Source organism: Balaenoptera acutorostrata, chromosome 20, assembly GCF_949987535.1.
Source record: "Balaenoptera acutorostrata chromosome 20, mBalAcu1.1, whole genome shotgun sequence".
Taxonomy (NCBI): domain Eukaryota; kingdom Metazoa; phylum Chordata; class Mammalia; order Artiodactyla; family Balaenopteridae; genus Balaenoptera; species Balaenoptera acutorostrata.
In genome coordinates, this window is record NC_080083.1 from 1,285,859 (window position 1) to 1,311,787 (window position 25,929).

Here is a 25,929-nt window from a genome sequence, read left to right on the forward strand (position 1 = left end):
AAGGGAGGGTCAGGGCCAGGGTCCCAGGTGTCCAGCCTTCCCCATCCCACAGGCCCTGCTGGCCTGGACTTTCTGTGGCCCCATGACAGCCCCCACCTCCCACCAGGGACCGGTAGGCCCCTAGTTTAGGACGTGGAAACAGGCCCACACTCGAGGCCAGCGGTCCTCTCTGCTTAACGTACAGGATGCAGGACTTTATCTCATCTTCACACCCACCGCACACGTGGGCACTGATTTCATTCCCGTTTTACAGAGCTTGTCCGGGGTCCTACAGCCCGTCAGGAGGTCAAGATCCAAACCCACGTCTGTCGGGTAGCAGGGTCTGGAGCTCAAGCCCCGACCAACCGGGGGCGGTGGATGGAGAGGGCGCAGGGGCAAGGGGTCGGGGGCACAATGGCCAGGGTGGCGAGGCCACGAAACCCAAGATTCATTTCATCCCAGTGAGAATCTGGGGAGGCTGCTAGAGGGGAGAGCCGAGCCTCCAAAAACCACAGTTAAGGAACGGGTGGGAGGGACAGGGACCAAAGAGCGTGACCACGCGTGCAGGCCCCACCGTCAGGGGCCGGGAGGGTCTGAACAAAGGCCTGGGCGCCCGGGAGGGCGGCGACTCCGGGGACCGCGGCCCGCGCTGCCGTCCCCAGCTCCCCGCCGTCCCGGGGGCGCCCGGCCCAGGAGGGCCGCGCACGCGCCGCCGCCGGGACGTGACTAGGGCAACGTCCACGCCGGGCGGCGGCGAGGGGGCGGTGTCTGTGGCATCAGCCGTCGGGTCGAAGGCTGGGCCGGGGCTCTCGGCGCCGCAATCTGAGCGTATCCTTGCGCGCTGAGCGCTTCCCTGGGGTCGGGTCTCCACTCAGGCACTCCCTTAGCCACCCGGTCACCCTTCAGGGGTCCTCGCGGCCCGCCCGCCGCTAATTAGGGGAAGGACGCAGTAGCCAAGGCGACCGCCGGATTGACAGGCATGCGCGCCAACCGGCTTCCGGAAGCTACTGTCTGGGCCTGCCCGGCGCGTGGCCGGTGGCCCAGTGACAAAACTGGAAGCGCCAAGGGGGCGGTGACCGAGCAGGCTGGGTTGTGGCGGTTCCTCGGTGGTTGCGCGCTGGGGGCTGAGGCGATTTCGGGCGTTCGGACGATGCCGTGACGTAGCGTGGCGACAGCGTTGACGGCGTGAGCCCACCCCCGTGGAGGGAGCCCTACGACCGCGGGGGAGGCGCGGACAGGAGGCAGGCTGCAGTTTGGGGCGTTCGCGGAGCCCTATAGTGGGTGGGGGAGGGGCGGTGGACGGCCCCCGTCTGCGCGTGCGCCGGCCCCTCTGCTGACCCGGCCGCACGCGCGCGCATGCTCGCTGCACGCGGAGCCGCCGTGGCTGGTCGTACTGCGCGTGCGCGCGGAGCCGCCCGCTGAGGAGCGGCGCTGGCGGACGTCGGGCGGGTGGCCGTGACGTCGTGAGGAGCGCTTTAAAGTGCGGGCCGAGCAGGGCGTCCGAGGGTCCGGCCAGGAGTCGGGCCGAGACTCCGCGGCCGCCTTGCGCGGCATGAGGCCCTGCCGGCGCCCCTGCCCCCCGGGACGCGGAGAAGGCGGAGGAGGAGGGAGCCTCGTCGCCGTCGCCGCCGCCGCATGACCCGTCGCCCCTGAGGCCGCCCCGCCGCCCCTCGACGCCCCTGCCGGGCGGCGCGGCCTCGCTCGCGGGCCTGGCGCTGAGGGCCTCTGCGGCCCGGGGCCCGGGCGCGTCCCCCAGAGCCATGCCCGGCCGCCCCGCTCGCCGCGGAGGGTCCTAGAGCAGCGGCGTGGGCCATGGCGGCCGCCAGCGGCTACACGGACCTGCGGGAGAAGCTCAAGTCCATGACGTCCCGAGACAACTACAAAGCGGGCAGTCGGGAGGCCGCGGCCGCCGCCGCCGCCGCCGTGGCCGCCGCCGCCGCCGCGGCCGCCGCCGCCGAGCCCTACGCGGCGCCCGGAGCCAAGCGCAAGTACGCGGAGGACTCGGACCCCGAGCGCAGCGACTTTGAGGAGCAGCAGCTGCAGAAGGAGGAGGAGGCGCGCAAGGTGAAGAGCGGCATCCGCCAGATGCGCCTGTTCAGCCAGGACGAGTGCGCCAAGATCGAGGCCCGCATCGACGAGGTGGTGTCCCGCGCCGAGAAGGGCCTGTACAACGAGCACACGGTGGACCGGGCCCCGCTGCGCAACAAGTACTTCTTCGGCGAGGGCTACACGTACGGCGCCCAGCTGCAGAAGCGCGGACCCGGCCAGGAGCGCCTCTACCCGCCGGGCGACGTGGACGAGATCCCCGAGTGGGTGCACCAGCTGGTGATCCAGAAGCTGGTGGAGCACCGCGTCATCCCCGAGGGCTTCGTCAACAGCGCCGTCATCAACGACTACCAGCCCGGCGGCTGCATCGTGTCTCACGTGGACCCCATCCACATCTTCGAGCGCCCCATCGTGTCCGTGTCCTTCTTCAGCGACTCCGCGCTCTGCTTCGGCTGCAAGTTCCAGTTCAAGCCTATCCGGGTGTCGGAGCCCGTGCTTTCTCTGCCGGTGCGCAGGGGAAGCGTGACTGTGCTCAGGTAAGCGCCTGGGAGGGGGGAGCGGCCCCAGGAGCCCGCGCTTTCCGCTTGTGACCCCGGCTTCTGTTGCGGGGCGGGGAAAGGGATCTGCGTTTAAAACACGGGCAGTAAGAAAGCAGGGAGCCGAGCTGGAATTTTCTATCCCGAGGGCAGATTTGACGAGATCGCAGACTTGACCCAGAACTAATCTGAAAGCATCTTTCTAGAAGGCTGGTTTTCGGAGTCTCTTTATCTTCGTGATTTGAGCAAGTCATTTTTCTATTTTGGGTTTCCATTTCCAAGTCTGTGTTTTTAAAAAAATTAGTTGGGATTACCGTCTAAAAGTCTTTCCAACTTTGCCATTCTTGGTCTTTTTAACAGAGAACAAGTTCGTGGATTCCTTTAAGAGAGGAGATCTTCACAGAGGAAGGCCCCTGAGCGTGTTTCATTGATACACGTTCGCCATTCCCAGGAGGGGGAGTGGCTTCCCTGGAGTTGAACAGATCAGGGGTTGGACCGGGAATAGAGGGCAGCAAACTTAAAATTCAGTCCCTCTTGGCTGCAGAAGAGCCCATTGGTCCTTTATAAGATGCATTACCTGTCATCAGGACCACATGAAACAAAACAAAGCTTGGTTCTTTACCTGGTGTTCGGCTTTGTAGCTGTTCAGCAGATCTTAGGCTCTTGGCCTGTTTTCAGTCCCAGAACCTGCTGAGAGTTAGCTCAGGGCCCTGGCCCTCAGAGAAGATTGCCTGCTGCAACACCTTTGCTGTTTATGTGAAGTAGAAAATTTATTTGGAAGCTCCCTGCTTCCGGCCCTGAAACAAGTAAATCGAACGATGTACTTCAGTAATCCCCGAAACCTCTTAGGAAAGCTAGACCGCAGCTGTTCCGAGCAGCTTGGTTGCCCACCGGATTCTAGTACGGGGTCAGGAGGCACTGCGGTTTTGTTGCGAGCAGCTTAACCTCTGAATCTCGGTCGGTGCCGTGGGCCCCGGTCGTGGGGAGAAGCAGGGTCCCCGGAGCCCTCTCAGCGCCCTGAGGCAAGCGTTGTGTCTCATCTGGGGGGACAGCTCAGGCTGCTTCCGTATCTGGGAACGGCAGCAGAGCCGTGTGGTACCCGTCACGCCTCCTGAGGGGCAAGCCTGCCAAGTCAGTGGCAGCAGGAGCAGTACTTCGGCCTCCTTACGCGTCGAAAGCTAGAGGGCCACTTACCTCTCAGGTACCCCCTTGTCGTGTGGGCTCCCAGCTTCTCCTCAGATCTCCGTGCTGCTCCAGGTGGGTGTCTTGGCAGAGCCCTTTAAGACGGGGTTTCCAGGGCAGACTCCCAGGTGGCCTGCCGTGTAAGGCAGTTCGGTGTCTGACGTCATCGAAGGGCTCTCCGTGCTTAAGAGGGTCTCTCACGCGAGGGCCATTTGCTCTCTTAACGGGGTACTGGTTTCCCCATCATCACAGGTCCTCAGGGTTGTCAGCAGGAGGTCTGGCAGTGGTCCGGTGTGCAAAGGGCGGGCCACAGGAGGCAGTTGTGACTTGGAGAGTCCCCTCCCTCCCACACACGCACACCCTGTATGGAGGAGAGGTTTCAGGTTCTTAAAGCGCAGGTCTGTTAGTGATCAGCGGGATTGCATCACCAGGAGAGCTCTCGTCATCTTCGCCTTAGAAGAGTGAAGTCCCGAGGCTTTCCCAGCCCTTCCTCCTGGGTTCTGACGTGGCTGAGGGGTCAGTGTGGGCGGCTCAGCCACGTCCTGAAAAGTGCTGCCCCGGGCTTCGCACCCAGCTCTCCTCTCATTGCTTTGGGGCCTTGTGGCCGTTCTCTGATCCGGCTTTTCCATGTGTAAGTAGGGTGATGGCAACTTCCACAGCCTGTTAGAGCGAAAGGTGGTGATTGGGTGTGTAGCAGAGGGCCTGGCACAGGGTCGACCCTTACGTGGTGCTTTCACACACAGCCGTTTCGTGCTCCCCTGCTCTCTTGTCGGGGAAGGGGCTGGGGATTTGCTGGGGCCTTAAACACGGCTCTTCCCTTCACACAGTTCACAGCCCGGGGGAGGCCACAGACAGTTACGGCCTGGAAGGTAACCGCGGGAGTACACTGGGGGGACGTCTTACTCTGCTGTGGAGTCTGGAAGTTTTCGGGAACTTGACGGGGGACTAGGAGGTGACTGGGAGTGAGCCGCCGAGCAGAGGCGCAGGCGGAGGGGAGCGCACGAGGGGCGAGGTGAGGGGTAGGTGCCCACTAGAGGCAGCTGGAGCTCATTGCCAGTCCTCAGAGCCAGCCTGGACCTGAGGTGGAGGTTCTGGTGTGGCGTGCCTCGCTGAAGCTGTAGCGCGTAGCTGCTCCGCTGCAGTCCTGTCGACGTGTGGGCAGTCCTTGTGGGGGCCGTCCCGTGCCTTGTGGAACGTTTAGCCGGGCCCCTGGCTTCTGTCCTCTATGCCAGAAGCACCTTCCGTGACGACCGGAAGTGTCTCTAGACACTGCCACGTGTCTCCCGGGGGTGAACCGTCCCCAGGGGAGAGCTACTGCGCTCAGGTTCCGGACACCCCCGCTAACTTAAATTCTCCAGCACCTGCTCACTTAGCTCTCTGAGCTTATTGCTGTGCAGGTGGGTGAACACCTGCCTGTTAGTGCTGCCTCTGTGCAGGTCCTGCTTGGGCTCTTTCCTGAGCGGGGAGGAGGGGATGCTTGCTTTCATTTCCTGGTAAGTATCCCAGCCCAGAGGTGACGAGCTGTAAAGCTGCCGATGGAAGGGGCTGATGAAGACAGTGGTTCTCTACAGATGGGGAGGGGTTCCAGTAATTCTCATCTGACTCAGACTTGTGTTGTTGATGGCAGTGGTGTCTGTACCCGTCCAAGGCAATATGGCAGGAATACAGTTTTATATTTAATAGTTGTCAGCGTGGATTTTAGTGTGTGGCAAACATTGACTCAGCAGTGTCCAGACGTGGGCATTTAGAGCAATTCCAGAACAGACCCTTCTGGAAGTGCTTCAAACTTCTTTCCAAACCCAGCTGGCAGTTGTTTTTTTGTAACCTTTCCATGCTGGGCTTGAGTGGGTCCTGTCTTAATGTTGTTCTCTAGAGAAATAAATATTTTTTTATCTTTTTTTATATTATTTCATTCAGTATTCCTTTTCCTGTTCCCTGTACGGTAAATGGCAGATTAAAACAGATTTCAGATGGATTAATTGGAATAATTACCTCAAGGCTAATTGCTTGCTTGCTGCTATTTTTAATCACTGCTGAGTGGTCTGTGGTTGCGGTGGCCACATGCCCAAAGACCCAGGCCTTAGCCACCTGTCTGGAAATGACTGTATCACCCAGCCCTGAGACACGCAGTGGTGAGCGCAGCCTGTGACTTCCAGATAGCAGTTGATGTTGGGTGGAGTGGGCACACCTTCAGTTCTGGGCAGAGGACTGATCATGTTCAGCTGGTTGAAAGCAAAGTTTAGCTTTCTGGCTTAAAATAGTTGGGAATGTAGGGCAGATAGGTCTGGGCCACATCTCTTGTGTGGAATCTTCTGATTCCATGAGAGGGGGAGGAACTTCAGGATGAAGTCAGGGCTGTTTATTCTCAGGAGGAGCTCTGGGCTACGGGGTGTTGGCTGGCCTTGGTTCTGCCAGGCGCAGGCGTGAGAAGAAGACAGAGGGCAGCAAAGGAAAGGAAGCTCGCAGGCTAGTGACGGTCTTAGTCATGAAGGTCAGAGAAAGCAGAAAATAAATAGGCCATAAAAGTTTCAGGGCTGGCTGGCCATTTTGGCTGGGCCGTTGGTGTGCTGCCGCTACTGGGATGTAATGCTAACTCTGGAGGCAGGGGCTCATCTTTGCGGACTTTTTCCCGGGAGGTGGTGGGAATACCTGTATCCTTTGCTGAGGTCAGTGAGGCCCCCACGGCAGATTGGACCTTGTCACTGGGAAACACAGATGGGCTTTTCTTCCTACCCCTCGTTACCTACCTCTCCCCACCGCCACTCCCATCAAAAAACAAAAACCAGCGTAGCATAGACACTGAAACCGAGAGTTTGATTAGAGTTCCAGTGCCACCACCTTAGCTGTTTGACTTTGGGCAAGTTACTTAATTTCTCTGGGCCTTAGTTTGCCTCTGCAAAATGGGGCTATTGAAGTCCTAGAGTTGTTAGCGAAGATTCTCTTTCACATGACCGAAGGCTTGAGGTTTTGGTGAAGTGTCTGGAAACAAGCTGCCTCTGTGCTCAGCTGCTTCCTATTTATACCTTGATGTGTACAGAATTGGGACTTGGAGCAGGTTGGCCTTTTTCCTTCTGGGTTCAGAAAGCCCCAGGACTGCTTCATTGTGTTAGGCCATGTGTCTTCTAGGAGGTTCAGGTATGGTTATAACTTGAGTCTGAGCTCCCAGTTCTGCCCCTGTGCCCAGATGGCTGGCCTGCTGCCCCCCAAATCCCAGGTGAGGTCCTGTAGGCCTCTCGGGGGTGAGGCAGGCTCATGGGGGCTGCCAGAGCAGGTGGTCCCCGCTGGAGGGAGGTGTTGCCAGGCAGTCCTGGTGATCTCGGCCAGTCCCTCCATCTCTGGCTCTGTCTGCCCTGGGCAGGGCACAGAGTAAATGGGGAATGGCGGCCACCTTGGAACTGTGCCTTAATAATTCCGACTCCAAGGCTGTCCGCTAGAGGAGAGGTGTGTAGTCCTGCACAGTCCCTTATAAAGAGTCTTCCAGACTCCTGATTTGACCTGCACCTGATCCGACCTGCACCTGATCCTCTGAGGAAGGACTTGCTGCAGTCTCTGTTTTGTAGATGTAGAAACTGAGTCTTCACAGCAGTAGGAACATTGACCTCGACACACACGTCATCTAGCGTCTGCTGTATGCAGAGATGAGTAAGGCCTTTGCAGAGCTTTGTCTTGTAGGGAAGACAATTGCCACAAGGCCGAACTGCAGTAGCAGAGAGGGTGGGGTGGGTGGTGTTGGGGAGCCCAGCCTGGGGAGTTGAGCAGGGCTTCCCAAGAGAGGGGAGACTTTTCAAGAGTCACTCTGAGGCATAGTGTGGTGGGTGACAGCCAGGCTCTTGCTCTGGGTGCTTGCGGCACACTAGTCACTGCTGCATGGCGGGGGTCGGGGTGGGGCTTGGACTCAGTGCAGGGCAGTACCCAGCCTCAGGTATTTCCCCTCTCCCTTCCCTGTGAGAACAAAAGAGGAGGAGGCACTGGAACTTTTCTTCATGCCAAGGGTAGGCCTGGACCCAGGGTATATTAAGTTTCAAGCTGGCAGACTGGCACTTTCAAACAGTTTCTCTTGTAGCAAGTAAGTTCCTTAGCAGTAAATAACCCTCTGTGGTCTCTGTTGGACACTTTCTGCTGAAGTTTGGGCAGAAGAGCTTCCTCTGATCAGGACTTGGAGCCTCCCACTCCCAGCGGAGCTTGATACTGAGGACGGGGTCAGTAGGCTGTGTCGTAGCTGCCAGGAAGTTCTAGAAGACCAGTGCCAGTGAGCTGTTGAGGTGGGGGTCAGCGCCATGGTCCTTTCTGTGGGCCCGTGCGGTCTTGCTTCTGCAGTAGTTCTGAGGCCTGGGCTGGAGGACAGGAACCTGGCATGACTTGCTCTTTGTTCTAGAGCACTTTGGGAGGTGGGGGCACTTAAAATTTGACCAGCGTCTGGATCTGCTGCTTTTGTGTTACAGGATGCAGTTCCTTGCTGAAGATGGGAAGTCAGGGCCCTTGGCAGGTCCTATAGCCAAGTCAAACAGATTAGTAACACTCGTTAACAGTAAGGAAGGTTGCCTGCAACCGGTACTGCAGGTCTAGGCCTTAGAAATATGCCTTGGATTGCCTTTGGGGAACTGGACTTCACTCTTTGGGAAAGTCCCGTGTTAATATGGGACTGTCTTGGAGCCCAGATCTGCGCTCCCCTAATGTGGAGTGACAAGAGAGAGCACAGGACGAGATCTAGAGCTCCTAGCCCTGGGAGGGGGCCCAGGAGGCCTCTGCTGCAGGGGGAGCCTGGATGAAGGTTGTCCAGGACCCCTGGCTTGTGTCAGGTGCTCAGTAAGTGGGGGTGCCAGGCACCCTGCATTATCTCACTGAATTCTCATGGTAGCCCTGCAGGTGGGCCTCCCACTGCTCTTCTCCAGGGGTGCTAACCAGGAAGACATGTAACTGTAGTTCTGCCTGGAAGAGAGGAGGCACTGACCCTTTTAACAATCTCATCGTTAGTCACCGCAAAGGAATGTCGTAAGTGACAGAGCACAGAGCACCACCACATGAACACCCAAGAATCTCCTGCTGTCCCTGCAGTTGGAGGAGCTGAGGTTTTGGCCCAGCATGTGACTCAGCTAAGGTGACAGAGCTCAGGTTCTAACCCAGGTCTCTTCAACTCCTCGATCGCTGTATGGCATTTCTCTCTGGGCCTCCAGATATTTTCTTAAAGATTTTTTTTTTTTTAACGTGGACCATTTTTTAAAGTCTTTATTGAATTTGTTACAATAGTGCTTCTGTTTTATGTTTTGGTTGTTTGGCCATGAGGCATGTGGGATCTTAGCTCCCTGACCAGGGATCGAACCCACACCCCCTGCATTGGAAGGCGAAGTCTTAACCACTGGACCACCAAGGAAGTCCCTAAATTTTTTTTTTTTTTGTATTTTGGCCATGCTGCGCGGCATGTGGGATTGTTCCCCGACCAGCGATCGAACCCAGGCTTCTGTGGTGAAAGCACTGAATCCTAACCACTAGGCCACCAGGGAACTCCCGCCTGCAGATGTTAATAGGTGTTGTTTGAGAGAAGGTTCCTTGGTCAGTGCTCAGTTAAAGTCAGCTGTAGTAATTCTCAGGTCCTTTAACGTACCAGTGCTTTCTTAAACTCATCAATATTTCCAGATTGATTTGACTGTGGACATTTGTCTGTAGTTATCTCACGGGACTGTTACTTACAGAGAAAATTGAAAACCTCTGGTCGAGGAGCAGCTCAAAGGGGAAAATCCCTAAAATAAGAGCTCTTTTCTCTGCCCTCCACATGGCCTCAAATCAGATTTCTGAATCAGAGGTACTTCTCTCTAGGATTTTTATTTTTTATTCGCTCTTGCATCTAGTTCTTGCCCACGTGGGGGCAGCGTGGCCATTTTGAGGAGTCCTTCCCAGGCCTGTGGTGTTTCTGACCATTGCTCCATCCACGTCTTCACAGCTACCTTGAGAAGGAGCTGATTAGCAGCTGAATAGAGGAAGATTGGTGGTCCCAGCTGCAGCCAGGGAACCCTGAGCAGGGGGAGGAGGCCTGTGGCTGGGGAGCTGCCTTGGCTCAGTGGGGGGCTTAGTGGGGAACTCGGGGTGGGAGTGCCTCATGGCTGCCAGGCTCCCAGTGAGGGCCTGTACTCAGGGAGCTGAGTTTGCTTCCAGAGTTTCAAATCGGAGAGACATTGGCTGTGAAGAGGACAGCCATCTACCCACATTCATTGGTCTGAGCAGTTTTCAAAATCATGTAACTTGATGAAGAAAATAAATAGGTGCTTGAGTGTGATGGGAATTTTTAAAATATTCCAAACACAGCTGTCTTCAAGATTTTGGATCCCCCAAAATGAAGGTTTTTGAAAGCATTTTTTCCAAGTAGACAAATTCTCTTTTTGAACCTTGCAGCCTTAGTTCTCTCTGGTGACTCAGTGCTGTCAGTGTCTGCCTTGGCCTCCTCTGCCAGCCCAAGGGTGGGGGAGGGGGAGATGCGGTTCTTATCTTCTCCCCAGGGTCTGGCCTGAGTCACTCCATCGGCCTCCAGAGCCACTAAAGGTGTGCCCTCTTGGGGACCCTTTGAAAGAAGGGCTCCTGGCCTGTGCAAGGAGATTCCTGCTTCGGCTTCTGCTTTAAGACCTGCTTTTACCTCATCCCAGGCTTTCCCTTCAGTGGTTTCTGGGCAAAAGCATCCTGGAACTTAACACGTTATTTCCTCCCACGTAGATCCTTGAACCTGTCATGTAATGGGGCGGAGGGTGGCCGTTAAGACCGGTCCCCTGTTTCTGTCTCTGTACCCCCGGGGATCTGCGGTTGTCCGTCCACTCTCCATGCTCACGTGCTCTGTGTTTCATTCCAGTGGATACGCTGCGGATGAGATCACGCACTGCATCCGGCCTCAGGACATCAAGGAGCGCAGAGCAGTCATCATCCTCAGGAAGTAAGTGTCCTGGTGTCTGGCTCCTGCAGACCTGGCTGCAGGTGAGGTCTGGGCTCCTCTGTCAACAGCCCTCAGCATGAGGGCTGAGCAAAAGCACACGCTCCCAGTGTTTGTGGGCTGGGTCTTGAGACAGGATTTGGGGGACATTCTTCCAGACCCTGCCTCCCCCCACCTCTTCCTTTTCCTTCCTCCTTGGTTCTGATTTGTCACGTGTGCTTCTCACTGAGTATTTTTAGATTGTGCCTCAGCAGCTTGCTTTAAAAACGCCTGGGTTTTCACTTCTGGGAGGAGCAGGGAGTGAGGACAGGGGACGTAGGTGGGTGGTTGGCCGCGTGTTGAGCAGGCGCATGGCTTGTGGCTGTCCCTCTTCTTTGGCCAGGGGGTCAGGGACGCACTGGCCAACATTGCCAATCCTGGCATCTCCAGCACTTCTTTCTTTTCTGCTCACGAGGTGAATGGACTGACCACGTGGACGCTGGGTCAAGACAATCCTGCCTTGCGGCAGGGGTCCTGAGAAGGCCGGCTGATTGCCCAGGCTCGTGTAGTCGTCAGTGAGCAGGACAGTGCCTAGACCCAGGCTGGAGCAGGATGTCCTATAGCTTGCCTTATTTGTGTTTTTCGTTTAATTTAAGTAAACTTTATTTTTTAGAACAGGTTTAGGTTTACAGAAAGCTGTGAAGATAGCAGGGAGCTCTCCGTTCCCCCTCCTGGTAACGTCTCACGTCAGTGTGGTATGTTCATCACAGTCACGAAACCAGTACTGATCCGGGACGGTTAACTGGAGTCCATCCTTTGCTCACATTTCCCTAGTTTCTCCTCACGTCCTTTTCTGTCCCAGACCCCACAGGACGTGCAGTCGTCGTGTTACCTTAGCTCCTCTCCGCTGCGACACTTTCTCAGACTTGCCTTATTCGTGGTAACACTGACCGCCAGGTGTGTGGTGGAGAGTCCCTCAGTTGGGGTGTGTCTGGTGTTGCCTCGTGGTCACACCGGGGTTGTGGGTCTGCGGAGGAGACCGCAGAGGGGCAGCGCCGTTCTCCTCACGTCACGTCCAGGGTGCAGGACCTTCCACTGTCGACGCTGACCCTGAGCGCCCGGCTGAGGCTGTGTTCGTCACTGTTGCCCCCTGTGCACACCGTCCTCCCAGGAGGGACGTCGCTGTGAGCGGCCCACACGTGAGGAGTGGGGGGTGAGCGCCACCTCTTCGAGGGCGGAGTCGCCACACAGATTGCCTGGAATCCTTCTGCCCAGGAGATTTTGTGTCTTGTCCCCCCACTTGTTTATTTCTTCGTTCACTCATTCCTGACAGCAATGTGGACTTGTGGTGTCTATTCTATGCTCAGCTTGTCCCAGCTTTGGCCATTGGGAGCTCTTTCTTTTTTTAAGTACATCCTTACTCTCTGGCTTGTCATCTTTTTAACTTCAGTTTATCACTTCTGCATCTTGGCTCTTTGGGTCCAGAGCTCCAGTACATTGTGGTGGTGATGTCTCTTTGGCACGGCCCTGCCACTTTGCCAAGTCAGAACATTGAGTCTGTTTTATCATCTGTAGAATGGAGACGACGCAGACCTGTGGGACAGTCCTGTGGCGCGGGCAGAGCACTGGGCACCTAGGGGAACTCCAGACAGTGGTCAGCCTGGCAGCGTTTCTTCTCTAGCCTAAGAATATTCCCAGAATCCATCAGAAGAAGGGTTTTTATCTGCTTTTCCGCTTGCTTTTCCTGTGGTTCCCAGCACAGTCCAAAACCCAGGACCCGGAAGTGAGGCAGCCCAATGTGTTGCTCCCTTCTGGCCTTTCCTCCCCAGTCATTTCTTGTCAGGTGTGCCTGGTACCTCCAGCGGCAGCCAGAGACCAGGTGGCCCACCCGGGGCAGGAATGAAGGTGTGGGGGGGGTGGGGAGTAGAACCAGAGCAGTGCCTCCTAGGTGTTCCTTCCCAGCTCCTCACAATAGCTCATCCCAGGGAAAGCGTCGCTGGAGGTGCAGGAGGAAGTGGCCAGAGCCGGAGTGTTGGGTCATTCTTCTGGCTGTTTCCTTCCTCGAGTGGTGGCTCCCGTACCTGGCTGCCCGAGCCGCATGCTCCTCGCTGGAGCTAGGACTCTGCACCGTTGTTGGGGTTTTTTTGTTTTTTGGTTTTTGTTTGTTTATTTGTTTATGGCTGCGTTGGGTCTTCGTTGTTGCTGTGCGTGGGCTTTCTCTAGTTGCGGCGAGCGGGGGCTACTCTTTGTTGCAGCACGCTGGCTTAGTTGCTCTGCGGCACGTGGGATCTTCCTGGACCAGGGCTCAAACCCGTGTCCCCTGCATTGGCAGGCGGATTCTCAACCACTGTGCCACCGGGGAAGTCCCCAGGACTCTGCACTGTTAACCAGCTCACCCCGGAAGCTCTTTGGCCAGCTGAGCCCCTGTAGCGTTCTGAGCAAGGAGAATGGCTGTTGGGGGTGACTGGGCTCTTTGACCTTCTGCCCTGAGTGGGTCCAGGAGCCAGCCAGGGGCTGGGCTGGAAAGGAGTGGATGGGTGCCCCCACCTCCGCAGCTTCCCTAGGCTGCTGAGCTGGTGAAGTGCCCAGCTGTAGGCAGCCCACCCAGGGGACCAGAGGAGAGGCAAGGGCAGCTCTCTTGCCTGCAGAGTAAAATCCAAGGTCTCTGTTGGACTTTGCCTGTCCATCCAGCCTCCTCCCTCGATGTTCTCCCTGTTGTCTCCTTCCCACTTACGTTAAATTACCTGCGGCTCCTAGTGTGGCCCACGCACTGATGTCCCAGACTCTTGCAGCAGTGTGGCCTCTGTTGGGAATGCTTTCCCTTCTGACCCACACCCACCCCCCAGATGACCCACATATACGCACCGAAAGTTGGTTAACCTAGCCATCCTTCAAGGCTCAAGGGTCAACCATTTTGACACGCAGGAAGCATCATATATGTGTAGCTCTCTCAGCCCACCCCCTACCCCCTGCTGTCACAGCCTGTACACTTGCCGTTGTGAGTTTCCAAAGTTGTGTTCTGTTGGGGGCCGGGAGACCCCAGTTCATCTGAGTCCCAGCGCTGAGGCCGGTCCAGAGGAGGACAGCTCCGGTCAGTGAGCAGCACCAGGTACAAAAGGACAAGCTGGTGACCTGATGAAAAGGGGTGCATCCTGGCTCAGGCGCTGCCCAGGGGTCACGGATGTGGCCTGGGTGGGTGCCTGGCTGACTCTCTGTCCTTGGGTGAGGCCACATCCCGACCGGTGGGACCTGGGCCCTGAGCCCGGCCCTGCTCCTCGTAGGCAGAGAGGGTGGAGCCAGCTCTGCCTGCTCTTAGGTTCGGATAAAGACCGCACAGGCTGCAGAGGGAGGGCCTGGGGCCTCTGTCACCACTTCAGGCTGGTCAGCACTGCGGCAGTCTTTCTAAGGGCCTCAAGGGGGGAAACGGGTGGGCGGCGGTCAAGTGCTTTCTGCTTCAGCACAGCACGGCTCCTTTGCACGCGGATGATGCCAAGTCCTCGTGTAGGAGGTGGCGCCATAGTTTCTCGCTGGGAGTGGCCTGCGGAGAGCCCCCCCGGGAGTGCAGCCCCTAGGCTGCAGCTTAGCGCTATCTGTTTGGGGTCACAACCAGTAAATGGCTGAGTGCGGCCTTGAACCTGGGTCTCCTGGTGCTGGGTCTTGTGGCCCTTGGTGGTTTGCACAGTGGAACACCCCGAGCCCTGCCCCAGGGCGGATGCTGTGAGTTGAAGAGCCCAGAGCCTCACATACAGAAGGGCTTTCTTGCCTCTGCTCTGCCAGTAGAGAGCTGGGGGCTGAGAGTATCTTAAGCGGTAGGGGGCTACCCTCCAGGGTGTGGGGCGAGGCTGCAGCTGCAGGTTGGTCAGCTCTTGAATACGCCCAACTTCCTGCAACGTCGCTGTTGCCCAGCCCACCCAGAGCAAGCTGCCCAACATGCATCTTTGTCAATCATTGGTTCCCCTGGCAGGGAAGCTGGACCTACTTTTTTGGAAGTGTGGTTAAAGTTTTAAATGACTGGTTAGAGAACCAGGAGGCTGGCCAACTTCCGAGGTGTGGCAGTCATTGGGGTGGCGGAGTATTTGGTTTTTCCCACAGTTCCCTGACGTGCAACCTTCTAAGGGCCTTGTGTGCTGCCCTCTGCCAAGCACCCAGCTACTAGGTGCCGGGCGCCGGGTAGAGTGCTTCCCACATATTAACCCTGAGAGTGGAGGGTGTGAATTCTGTTTGGACAGGGGTTCAAGCAGGCAGTGAGCTGCCTCGGCTTCTCTAGCTAGTTTGGCGTGATCTCTGAGCAGGGATTCCCGACTTGGGAACATGAAGCATCTCTTGTGCACAGGGCACCTGAGGCGGGCATGTAGGAGACTCAGTGCTCCCTTGGGGCCGGGTCTGTGATAGGTGGGCACTTTGCATGCTCAGACAGCACAAGCAGAGCGAGCATTGTCCTAGGAGCACGGAGCGTGTCCACCGGGGCCCAGCGAAAACAAACAAAAAGATGACCTCCAGCTTCGGGGGGTTGTTGGGACAGGCTTGGTAGCTCTGGCTCCTGAGCTGGAAACTGCTGGCCAGGCAGAATTGGTGAGCTTGAAGGCGGGAAGTATAGAGGGTCTCTGTAATGGAGGGGCAGTGAGGGGAAGGAGGCACTGGATCCAAACTTCAGCATCAGGCGATGGCTTGTGGCCCTCAGGGCCTTCTGGTTGGTGGCCAGGGCACCCAGTCTCTTGGTGTTCAGGAGGCCCACAGGCCTTCATCGGGTTGGCCTTCGAGACTTGTGTTCCTGCATGATTAACCAGAGGAAACGGCTCAAGGCGGTGTAAATAGCCTATTTCTTCGCTGCTGGTCAAGTGGAGCTTGCCTCACAGTGGGCTGAAGTTTGGAAAAGCAGCTGGAGAGTCACTTGCCAAATGTTAACCAAAGCTGGTGTGTGCTAGGCTCTGTGCCGGTGCTGGGAAAGTGGTGAGTGTGGTCTCTCCTCATTCGCTTTACCTTTGGGGGAAGGTAAAGGTTTAGCGCCTCACCAGGGGCTGGTCAGGGAAGGCTTTCCGGAGAGGTGCCGCCTGAAGGCAGTCAGGGGTGGTGTGTGGGCCTCAGGCAGGCTTCGAAGAGGCTCAGGGGCAAGGACGGGTCAGGCAGAGGCGCCGTTCCTCACAGAGGCTCCGAGTGGGGAACACAGTGGAGACGGGAGCCGGGGGGGGACCCAGTCGGAGCTCATCGGAGGGCTCGCTGCTGTGCGGGGGGTCTGGAGGGCCCTGGGGAGCACCGAGGCCTGGGAGCAGCAGGTGGGGGCTTGTTTAGGAGAGACTGCCTGTGGGAGGCTGAGCTAAACGGCCTACGGAGTCATTCGGCCCAGGGGTCCCTGGGGTCAGAGGGAGGCGCTCCCGGAAAGCAGAGCAGCCGAATGCAAGGCTGTGTGTGTGGATGAGCAGAGGGTGTGCTCTGGGCTTTGTCCCTCAGCTCTTGGTTTCCCTGATCCCGGCCAGGCCTGAGATAAGGCCCCCACCGGGACACCTGCCTGCCACTGCTTGTGTCTCCATGATTTTTGTCCCGGTACCAAGGACTACCCACCTTTGTTCCCCGGGAGTCCAGGGATTGGGTGTATCCACAACCTGCCTGAGGAATAAGGAGGCGGTGAGGCCGCCAGGGATGTGACTGGCTTGGGCTCCTGGCCTGGCTCTGTCCCTTCTTCGCTGAATACAAGTTGGTTACCTGAGCCCTGTGTTCTTACCTGAAAATTGGGGCCATTGCGATGCTGGAGATGGTTAAACTCGAGACTGCTGTGTGTGCTTCTCCTCGGCCCTTCCTCACCGTTGCTCCCTCTGATCTCGATGGGGCAGGCGTAGGGATAAGGACGGCTGTGCTCGGTCAGGTGCAGCGTGAGGAAAGGGGAGCCCAGAGCCATGGTGGTCAGCAGCCCTGGTGCGGGAAAGCAGGCTTGGTGTCAGGTCTCCTGGTGTCCTGGAGGACAGTGAGCCCTTACCAGGGCTTGAACTGGGGGATCCCTGAGCACCCTGATCGTGGCCCTGTGGTCTGGCTGGCGTCTGTGGAGCCCTGGGTTACGCTCATGTGGCATGGATGGCGTGGTGGTAACCAGGCTGGGCGATTTGGAGAGGCTCCCCTCGGGGACTGGGAGTTTTGTTGGCCTGGGTCGGGGGAGGTCTGCTGGGAGCCCAGGACCATGTACGTGCTTGGGGTGCCCTTTCTTTGGGTGATACACTCAGGTGTCCTTCAGGCTCCTCTGACCATAGCAGGCTGCTGCACCCGTGTCAGCACTACCATGCGGGGAGAGCAGGGCAGGAGTTGGAGAGAAGCGTGTGGTGTTGGTGGGAGCTGGGAGGCGGTACTATTGCAGGAGGGACGGGTGTGGGTCTGGGCTGTGCGGGAGTCTGATACTTAGAGGGGCAGGAGCGTAGGCCTTGGGGCCCAGGGCACTCGTAGGCGAGGAGTACTCCGACAGGCCTGCCTCACCGCGCCCTGCCTGCTCACTCCGTTGGCAAAGCCAGGCTTTGTAGCACAAGGGTGCTTGGGGAGGGCGGAACCAGCAGTTGTGGGTGGTTGGCAGCAGGGCCTGAAGTGCAGACTGGTTCCCCGTCTCCCAGAAACGGCGGTCTGCCTCTGCCGGGACAGCTCTCTGCCCTGCCGCGGTGAAGAGAGGCTGCCTGGGCTTCAGGGGCAGCCTGGGGTAGCAGCTGTGTGGCTGAGGCCAGTGACTGCGCCTCTGATTTCGCACTCTCCCCTCCCCCTCCCCCACCCCCACCCCGCCCTAGCAGCTTCTCCGCAGGAGTCCGTGATTGATAAAGGAACGTGAGGGCAGCACCTAGACAATCAGTCTCCTCCTTTCCTCTCCGGTCACGGTCACGTGTTAACGTCACCTTAATGCTTGGCCATCCTCCCTTGGTTCCGGCTTCCTGGTACCTAGGCCCAGTCCGTGCTTTGTCCTGGGGGCTGTCCCAACATACCTGGGGTGCCTTGCCGTGACCCCTGGTTGTTGGCTCAGATCTGTAAGGAAGGTCTTGGTTCCTATTACCACCCGAGGAGGCGCAGGCCCAGACCTTACTGCTAGAACTGGGCTTCCTGCCTCCAAACCTGTGGCTCTGTCTGCTGAACCCTGGCCTGCTCCCTGGGAGCTGGCTGCCCTTTAAGAGGGGTGTGCTCTGAAGGCACACTTCTGGGGGGCTCTGGGCTGCGCATCTGGCTCTAGCCCTGCTTCTTGCAGCTTGGTGGCTTTTCGAAAGTAGAGCTCCTCCAACCGTTCTGAGATGTACTTGTAACAGCCCCAGGGAATGTGTCGGGAGCCATTTTGGGCCCCAGAGCTCCTACTGCCCCCAAAGTGGGTGCGGGAGGCTGAGTTTCTGGTGGGGCCGCTTCTGATCACCCCTTCCCTGAGGGCTGGCCCTGAGGTAGCAGAGCTGTTGTGCGGGAAGCTGCGCCTTCCGTCTCTTTCTCTCAGGCAGGTGGAGGGATGCAGAGCCTGTCCGTGTGCCTGGCTTCTGTCCACTCTCAGCTGGTCCCACCTGTCTCCCCAGCCTCCCCAGCAGTCCCGGACCCACAGCGAGGGGCCCCCACCACTGCCCCTGGCTGCCCGGGCCGGCCTCCCTGGTCGCAAGCCGCTCAGGAAGGGCGGGCCCCGCCAGGGCTCAGCGTGTGCCAGCCGTGCCTTCCAGCCCCGGAGGTGTGTGGGCCAGGCTCTCCTCTTGGTGGCGCTGCTCTTCTCTGGCCGTCCTCACTCACCCGAGGAAACCACTTCACGGTCTTGGGCCGCGGGTCCTGCCCACACAGGCTTTTCTGCCCTGGGTGTGTGCTCCCGGCACCCGCGGGGTCTTCGGGTCAGCTTGGCTCGGTAGCGCGGGAGGGGTGCTTTCCTTCCCGAGGCTTCAGACCCTGGAGTCCTCTGAGTCGAGCTTTCTGGCTCATGTCACATTTGGTGTGAGCTCTCAGTGCAGGGATCTGAGGCTTGGCCTGGTCGACGAGAGGTCTCGGGGCTTTGGTGATTCTGGTTTCCACCCTCAGGTCTGGGTGTGCCCAGCACCACCTCTCTTCCCAGTGCCCCTCGAAAGGATCCTAGCCTTGAAGGAGGCGACTTGTCTTTGGTCTCTAGACCCTCAGAACTGAAAGAGGCTTTTGCTCAGATGGGGAGACAGGCCCTGAAAGAGATGGTGACTAGCCCATACTCTGAGTGGCAGCCTCAGGGCTGGGTCTTCCTCTTGCTCCTAGGTCCTGTCTCCTGTAGCCCGGGGTCCCCAGAGTGGAGGCTGAGACTGGTGGGCCAGTAAGTGCAGCTGGGCCCCTCTGGCTTCCCCGTCTAAGAGGCCTGGAGTCTCACCTGGACTAGACTTTTCTCCCAGGACTTCCCGGCACACGTGGCTTCCCTCCTAACTGACCTAGTCTTCTCTTCTGTTATGAGGACCGGACGCAGCGTTCCCAAGAACCCAAGGCAGCTCCTGGGTTCCGCTTCTGCTCTCTTCCCCCAGCGTTCTTGTGAGGATGTCCTGTGAGGTGCCCCAGCACCTTCTTCCTCAGAAGCCAGTTGTTCCTTTGTGGCCAGCAGCCCACGGGAAAGATGCCTCCGGGGCCTTCTGCCAGATGTGTCCCCATCACTCCCCGCCCCAGGCCTCTCTCTTGCCCCCTGCTGCCAGCGGCCTGACTTGCCGGCCTCTGTATCACACGAGAGGCCTCGGGGCTTCTCTGAGGTTTCCCAGGCCAGCTTCCTCCTGGCCTGACTTCCTAAGGGACTCAGATCGCCGCCCTGGGCTACCCCCACCCAGTTTCTCCATCCCTTCTTCCCCCTCCATACTTGCACGCTTTTCCTCAACTGAGCGGTGTGTTCCAGTGCTAGGTGGGGGCTTTTCCTTCAGAAGCCCTCTGGCCTTGGCTTGGTCAGTGTCCCGGAACCAGCAGAAGCTGCCAGGTGGCTGTGGTGGGACCAGAGCCAAGCGTGAATGTGGGATTGGGTCTGGGCCCTCCTCCTGGCTCTACCACAGCCTCGGTGTCCCCGTGTAAGGGTAGGGAAGCTCTTACTCTGTTCTCCTCCAGTCCTTCCACAGGCCTGGACCAGGGGAACCTTCTTGTCTGGTGTTTCAGGCAGGGGTGGATGTGTCTGTTGGAGTGTGTTGGTGCCCACCAGTGGGGCCCTCAGTCCTCTGGCAGGCGCAGTAGCTGTCCCTTGAGAATCTCTGGGCCAGAGGAGGGTGAGGTGGGGATGCCTCGTCCAGCTGAGAGAGCCCTGGGATCCTTCCCCTGGGGCAGCAGGTCATTGGAAGTCTCCAAACAGAAGCGTTCCCGTCCCCGACTCCTAAGCCTGAACTTGGGAAGGACGGTCTTTGCAAGTCAGCTGGACCAGTTCCTAGTTGAATCGTGAGGAGACTGAGGCGCAGAGCAGAGACTGCCGGCCTTCACCTAGCCCGGCCGGAGAAAGGACCGGCCTGATGGGGCCACGCCCTCCCCAGAGGCCCGCTGGTGACCCCCATGTGCACTTCCTTTGCAGGACGAGATTAGATGCACCCCGGTTGGAAACAAAGTCCCTGAGCAGCTCCGTGTTACCACCCAGCTATGCCTCAGATCGTCTGTCGGGAAACAACAGGGACCCCGCTCTGAAACCCAAGCGATCCCACCGCAAGGCAGACCCTGATGCTGCCCACAGGTACTCAGCTGCTGTCCCTCAACACAGGCCAGCAAAGCAGCGCCGCGGCCTGGCTGCAGGGCGAGATGGGTGGGAAGCCTGGGGTAGGTGGTTAGGAGCCGGCCATTGTCCACCTTTCCAGTGCCTTCTGTCTGGTTCCCTGGGGTTGGTGGCATTCTCGACTAAGCCCTGGCCATCTGCCTGTGGGAATGCTGTGTGCCTTCCCATGCCTTCCCTGGTTCTGCTCCCTGACACATGCTCCGGCGGGTCCCATGGGACGTTAGGACGGAAGTGCAGGACTCGGAAGGTCGCAGAGCAGGCGCCCGCTTCAGAAGGGTCTCTGAGGGAGCTGTTGGAGCTGAGACTGGGAGGCTGGGGAAGGTGTGTGGGAGGGGCCGCCTGGGCCAGGGGTGCCGCATGGGCTGGGACCCTGGGCCAGTCCCTGGGTAACGCCTCCCCCACCCCCTCCCTCACAGGCCTCGGATCCTGGAGATGGACAAGGAGGAGAACCGGCGCTCGGTGCTGCTGCCCACACACCGGCGGAGGGGCAGCTTCAGCTCGGAGAACTACTGGCGCAAGTCCTACGAGCCCGCGGAGGACTGCCAGGAGGCAGCGGGCAGCCCCGCCCGCAAGGTGAAGATGCGGCGGCACTGAGGCCTGAGCCTCCGGGACTCGGCTTGATCCTCACTAGCTGCCCCTCCTTTTGTTTCGTTCTGAGGGTTTTTTTTTTCCTTTTCTTTTCTTTTTTTGATTCTTATATTTTTTTTCCGTGGTTTGTTGCCTGTTAATAAGGCTGAAGAACAGAATTGGCCAGGACCTGGTTCTCATTCATGTTCTTGGTTTTCCTCCTGGATGGAAAGGCTGTTGGCATCTGTAGGCACAGAAGCTCACGCTGGAGTGGCCAGTGGAGGCGTGGGGGGCAGCTGTCCTCACGTGGGGCTGTGTCAGGCTGGGTTTATTTAAAAGCAACAAAATGTTTTGGTTTAGAAAAATTCTTGTTTTGCTTTCAATGTAAATCTTCTTAGTGTTGTAAATGAAGTTCAATCTCCTCCCCCTCCCCCCACTGCCGTCTGATGGGTTGAGGTCTTGCCGGCTCTGCAGGGGGCCTGCTGCCCTCCCACCCCTCACCTGCTCTCCAGGCCCCAGCAGCTCACGCAGATACCCCCTCCTCCTGCAGCAGTTGTTAGGGATGACCGGGCAGAGGCCTAGATAGTGCCAGCCCCTGTTGCCCCAGAGCTGTTCAGTTGGCTGAGACCCCGGGCTTCCTGCATGCCCTCTGGCCTGCTCTGCCCACGGGTCCCTGGGCTGCCCAGGGGCCGGCTGCAGTGGTCCTGACCTCTTGCCAGGGGCCCGCCTCTTTGCTGGGTTGCTCCTTTTAAGCATACACGTGTGATTGTGTGGAACAGTTAGACTTCCCGTGTTGGGGCAGTTTTAGGAATTGTTTCTAGCTGGAGGGACTGGTGTCCTTCTGAGTCTAGCGTTTGGGCTATGGAAAATTGTTGTGGTGTGTGGTAGGGTTTTTGTTTTCTTTTGTTCTGAGTTTTCATTTTTCCCTTTGGTCTCCTGGCTTTTTCCTTTCCCTTTCCTTTCTTCTCCATCGGCCCTCCTTGGGCCTTCTCCCTATGTCAATCCCCATAGGAAGCTGCCCGCCCCCTCTCTCCGCCTGCAGCATGCATCCAAGGCCAGAGCTCAGGCCTGCAGACTGGGTTGGTGCCTCCTCCGCCTCAGGGGCATGAGAGCTGGGGAAGGAAGGGTCCTTTAAAAAATAATAATGAAAGGGAAGAAATAAGTGAAGTCTTTGGCAGTTTCCGCCCGCTCAGATCCTTGAAGGCTGCAAGGTTTTGCTGATCTGGGTTCATTAGGAATGTCCTCTTGCCAGCCAGAGCCAAGACCCAGGCCTGCTGAGAGCAGAGGCCCTCCCAGTCCCCAGGCTGCTACCACCCTAGGGGGCTAGTCTTACAGAAGAGGCTGCAGAAAGCTGGGGGCAGCCACCATCAGGAAGCCCCTCTCCGGGGCCAGAACTCCTTTGCCAGTGTGGATTCCTCAAGTCGGGACTGCATAACTAAAGCAGTTGCAGTTTTATTATTTTTTTTTTTTTTACAGCTTTTTTCCCAAAAATGATTTGTAGTTGTGTGTGCAGCACTTTGCCCTGATATGTGTGCTCTACAATAAAAACCAAATCTAATATATTTTGAAACAGTTGTCTGATGCTGTCGTAAGAGAGGACTTGCCTTTGGTTCTTCCTTAATCCCTTTGTTTTGCCCTGAAACTCTGAAGGGGGTGGGGGGGGCAGAGTTCATTGCCCACCGAGGCCCCAGAGGAGAGGAGCAGTTGCTGACGCAGGGCTGAGGACGGGCTCGCCCACTGTCCTTTCTCCAGCTGCAAGGAGGATGGACTTCGTAAACCGTATGTCTAGCTACCCAGGGCACCGTGGGCCCACAGGAGCCAGGATCCTACTGTGCTGAGTTGTGGAAGCCCGTCTTCCTTGGGGTGATCAGAGAGGCTGCGGGCCAGTGGAGGAGGAACAGCATGAGCAAAGGCAGGAGAGGGCCTGGCCTTTGTAGAAAATACGTAGGTGGTTTCGCTCATTAAACAAATTCTTGAGTTCCTACTGTATGCTGGCCAAGCCCTTACTGTGGCCCACAGTGAGCAAAACCCTTCCGGCCGCTGCTCTCAAGATGAGTGCGGTAGAGCTGTGGGTGCAGATCCAGGCTTGAGGCAGAGGGGTTTGGGTGGAGTAGGGGTGGGGTCCGGGGCGTTTTAGTCCCTCCAGATCCTGGACCTGGCTCCCGGGTTCTGGTCAAGGGCTTTGGGCTAGAGTCTCCCTCATTTCACTTCCAGTGCCCAGAGCCAGTCTGCTTGGCCAAATTCTTGCTGTGAAAACCTGGCAAGCCACTTAACTCCCCATTTAACAGGGAGGGGAGAGTCCAGAGGGAGCAAGTGAGTGGCCAGGGCTCAGGCCTGCAAATCAGTGACAGGATGTGAAGTGGGGGTGAGGTGGGCAGAGCCTCCTTGGGGTCTGTGGCCAGTAGGGCCTGCAGGGGTAGCCACTGGGCTGGGCGGATAGGGCCCTGGATGCCCCGGAGAGGAGACATTGGAGCTGAGGGAAAGGTCACCCACACCGTGCCTGGGCCCCTGACTCGGGTCACGGGATGGGGGCTCGTGCGGAGGGCTGGGGAGCTGCGAGGGATTCTCCACTGCAGCTGTGACAAAGCCAGACCTGGGTTCTTCCTAGTCCCCGAGTGAAGGAGGCCCTTTGCCTTGAGGACTGAGGGGTGAGGCCAGAGGAGCGGGGTCCAGCCCTCGGAGGTGCTGCTGTGTCTGGCGCAGGTTTCTGTCCCCGTACAGCGGCTCCACGGCACCCCGTCTCTGGGACTGTGAGAATCCTCCGAGTAGTCCCCAAGCAGTTGCGGGGCCGTATCCGAGTCCCCGAATCTGACTGTCCCCGGCCCTCTGCTGGGGCACTAGCGAGCTGTGTGGGCCATGTGCTGAGTCCCATCTCTGCTCCCAGCCCAGGCTTGTATACAGCAGGTGCTCTAACAACATCTGGCTCCAGCCCTTCCCACCTGGGGAGCCCATCCCATTCCTATAATCCTGTTGTGTGGTGGGGGAAACTGAGGCCCAAAGTCACATTCATTCATTCAAAAAATACAGGTGTCCGACTGTGCTGAGCTCTGCTGAGGGTACAAGACAACCTGGTGTGTGTCTCACACACACACACACACACACAAGGCTATTGTAGATCGTACTCATAGATGTGCAGCACATAAATTACCAGTAATAAAAGAGTACTCTTTAAGTTCTGTTTAGCCAGTTGTTTCCCACAGAATGCTTTTATTGATTTTTGTTGTCGTTGTTGAGTTCTTGTATTTGTAGCTCGCCTGTGGTGGTAATTCAGCCACAATATGGTAAACGGAGCTGCATCCCATCAGCCTGTATTAGTTTCCTGTGGCTGCTGAAACAGATCGCTACACGTCCGGGGGCTTAAAACAACAGACGTTTATTTTCTCACAGTTTGGAGGTCAGAAATCCAAAATCACCACCACTGGGCTGGAATCAGTGTGGCAGGCCTGTGCTCGCGTCTGACAGCTCCCGGTGGCTGTTGACATTCCTTGACTTGTGACCACATAACTCTCGTCTCTGCCTCCGTGGCCACACGGCCTCCTCTTCTGTGTCCCAGATCTCCTCTGCCTCTCCCTCATTACAGCCTCCCTGGATAACCAAAAATAATCTCCCCATGTAAAGATCTTTAATCACATCAGCAAAGTTAAAAAATGTTAAAAAAAATTTACATTCCAGGAATTGAGACCTGATACCTTTGGGGGCCACTGTTCAGCCTACTACTACCCTGCTCTCTTCCCAATAAGTTTGTCGTTAAATTTGATACGTGACCTACTGATTACTCACTGATGAACAGATTGTTAGTGGGATTGAAATGTTTCAGCCTCAGTATTACTTTTAAATCTGCATCATTAATATTTTCTCCACCCATTTCTTAAGTCTAGACCTGTGCTGTCCAATACATTAACCACTGGAAGCGTGGCTGTTGAGCACCTGAAAAAATGTGGCTGGTTTGAATTGAGTTGTGCTTTAAGTGTAAAATACACACCAGAATTTGAAGAGTTAGTACAAAAAAAGAGTGTAAAAAATATCATTAGTTACTTTATATTGATTACATGGAAATGATAATATTTTGGACATACCTGGGTTAAATAAAGTATGCTATTTAATTTTACCTGTTTGCTGTTACTGTTTAAGTCTGGCTACTAGGGAGTTTGAAATTACATGTGTGGCTTACACTGTGTCTCTGTTGGAGGCACTGGTCTAGAACATGAGCGGTAAACCCAGCCTGATTTGTGGCCGTGGAAACATTCCCTTCTGGCTGGTTCCACGCACAGCCGCGAGCGCCGTTATCACAGTGTCTCCACCGCACAGATGCAGCCAGTGTAATGCAGAAGAACAGACAGGAGGGAAACAAAGTAAACCAGGAAGTGCTTAGTTCTGAACTTTACCTCTGTTTTCAGTGTAAGTTAGTTTTTAAACAATGGCTGTGTTTAACAGCTGGCTCACAAAGATTCTTAGACCGTGACAACTGGCGGTTGCAAGCGGCTCCCCATGGAGGGCTTTGCGGAGAGGAGGAGGTCAGACTTAGTTAGGGTCCCGCAGGCTGCTGTGTGGAGAGCAGAGAAGGAGCGTGGCAGGCACGGCACCTGTAGAGATTAAGGGGCTCCAAACCGAGGGCTGGGGTCTTCCAGCTGTGGGTGTCGGGGCGTTCCCTGGCGCACTCCCTCCGGTGCCCACGGTGCGGCAGCAGAGTCCCAGCGATGGTGCCTCGGAGTGGGCGGGGCACAGCCCTCCCTTGGTTTGGATGGGGAGCTGAGGCCCCAGGGGCAAGAACTTGGGTTCCCCACTGCTGCCACCCTGCTCAGCCAGGGCCCCCGGGTGAGCGGCTGTGCAGGGCGGTCCAACTCGCCGGGCATTGTCCCCCGAGCCTTTGTGCTGCCAGTGGCCTCTGCCTTAGGCGGCTCCTGCTGGAAGCCACCTTGTGGGACAGGGCTGCCCTGGGCTCCGTGGACCGCTGGCTTCCCTCAGCACAGCCCAGGGAGCTCTGTGTGGCCCACTGCTGCCACCCCAGGCTGGGAGGCCAGGACTGAACTCCCTAACTCCCACCCTCTCTGGACTCG

General features: G+C 57.4%; 1 protein-coding gene across 1 annotated transcript; it reads left to right on the top strand.

Moving 5' to 3' along the window:
* The first annotated feature begins 1,791 nt into the window (after positions 1 to 1,791).
* Positions 1,792 to 22,442, top strand: ALKBH5 (alkB homolog 5, RNA demethylase). Its single transcript, XM_007174217.3, has 4 exons — positions 1,792 to 2,561; positions 10,579 to 10,659; positions 20,111 to 20,266; positions 20,722 to 22,442. Exons 1-4 carry the CDS (start codon positions 1,792 to 1,794, stop codon positions 20,897 to 20,899), a joined length of 1,185 nt encoding a protein of 394 aa, XP_007174279.2. The 3' UTR covers positions 20,900 to 22,442.
* Positions 22,443 to 25,929: the final 3,487 nt, after the last annotated feature.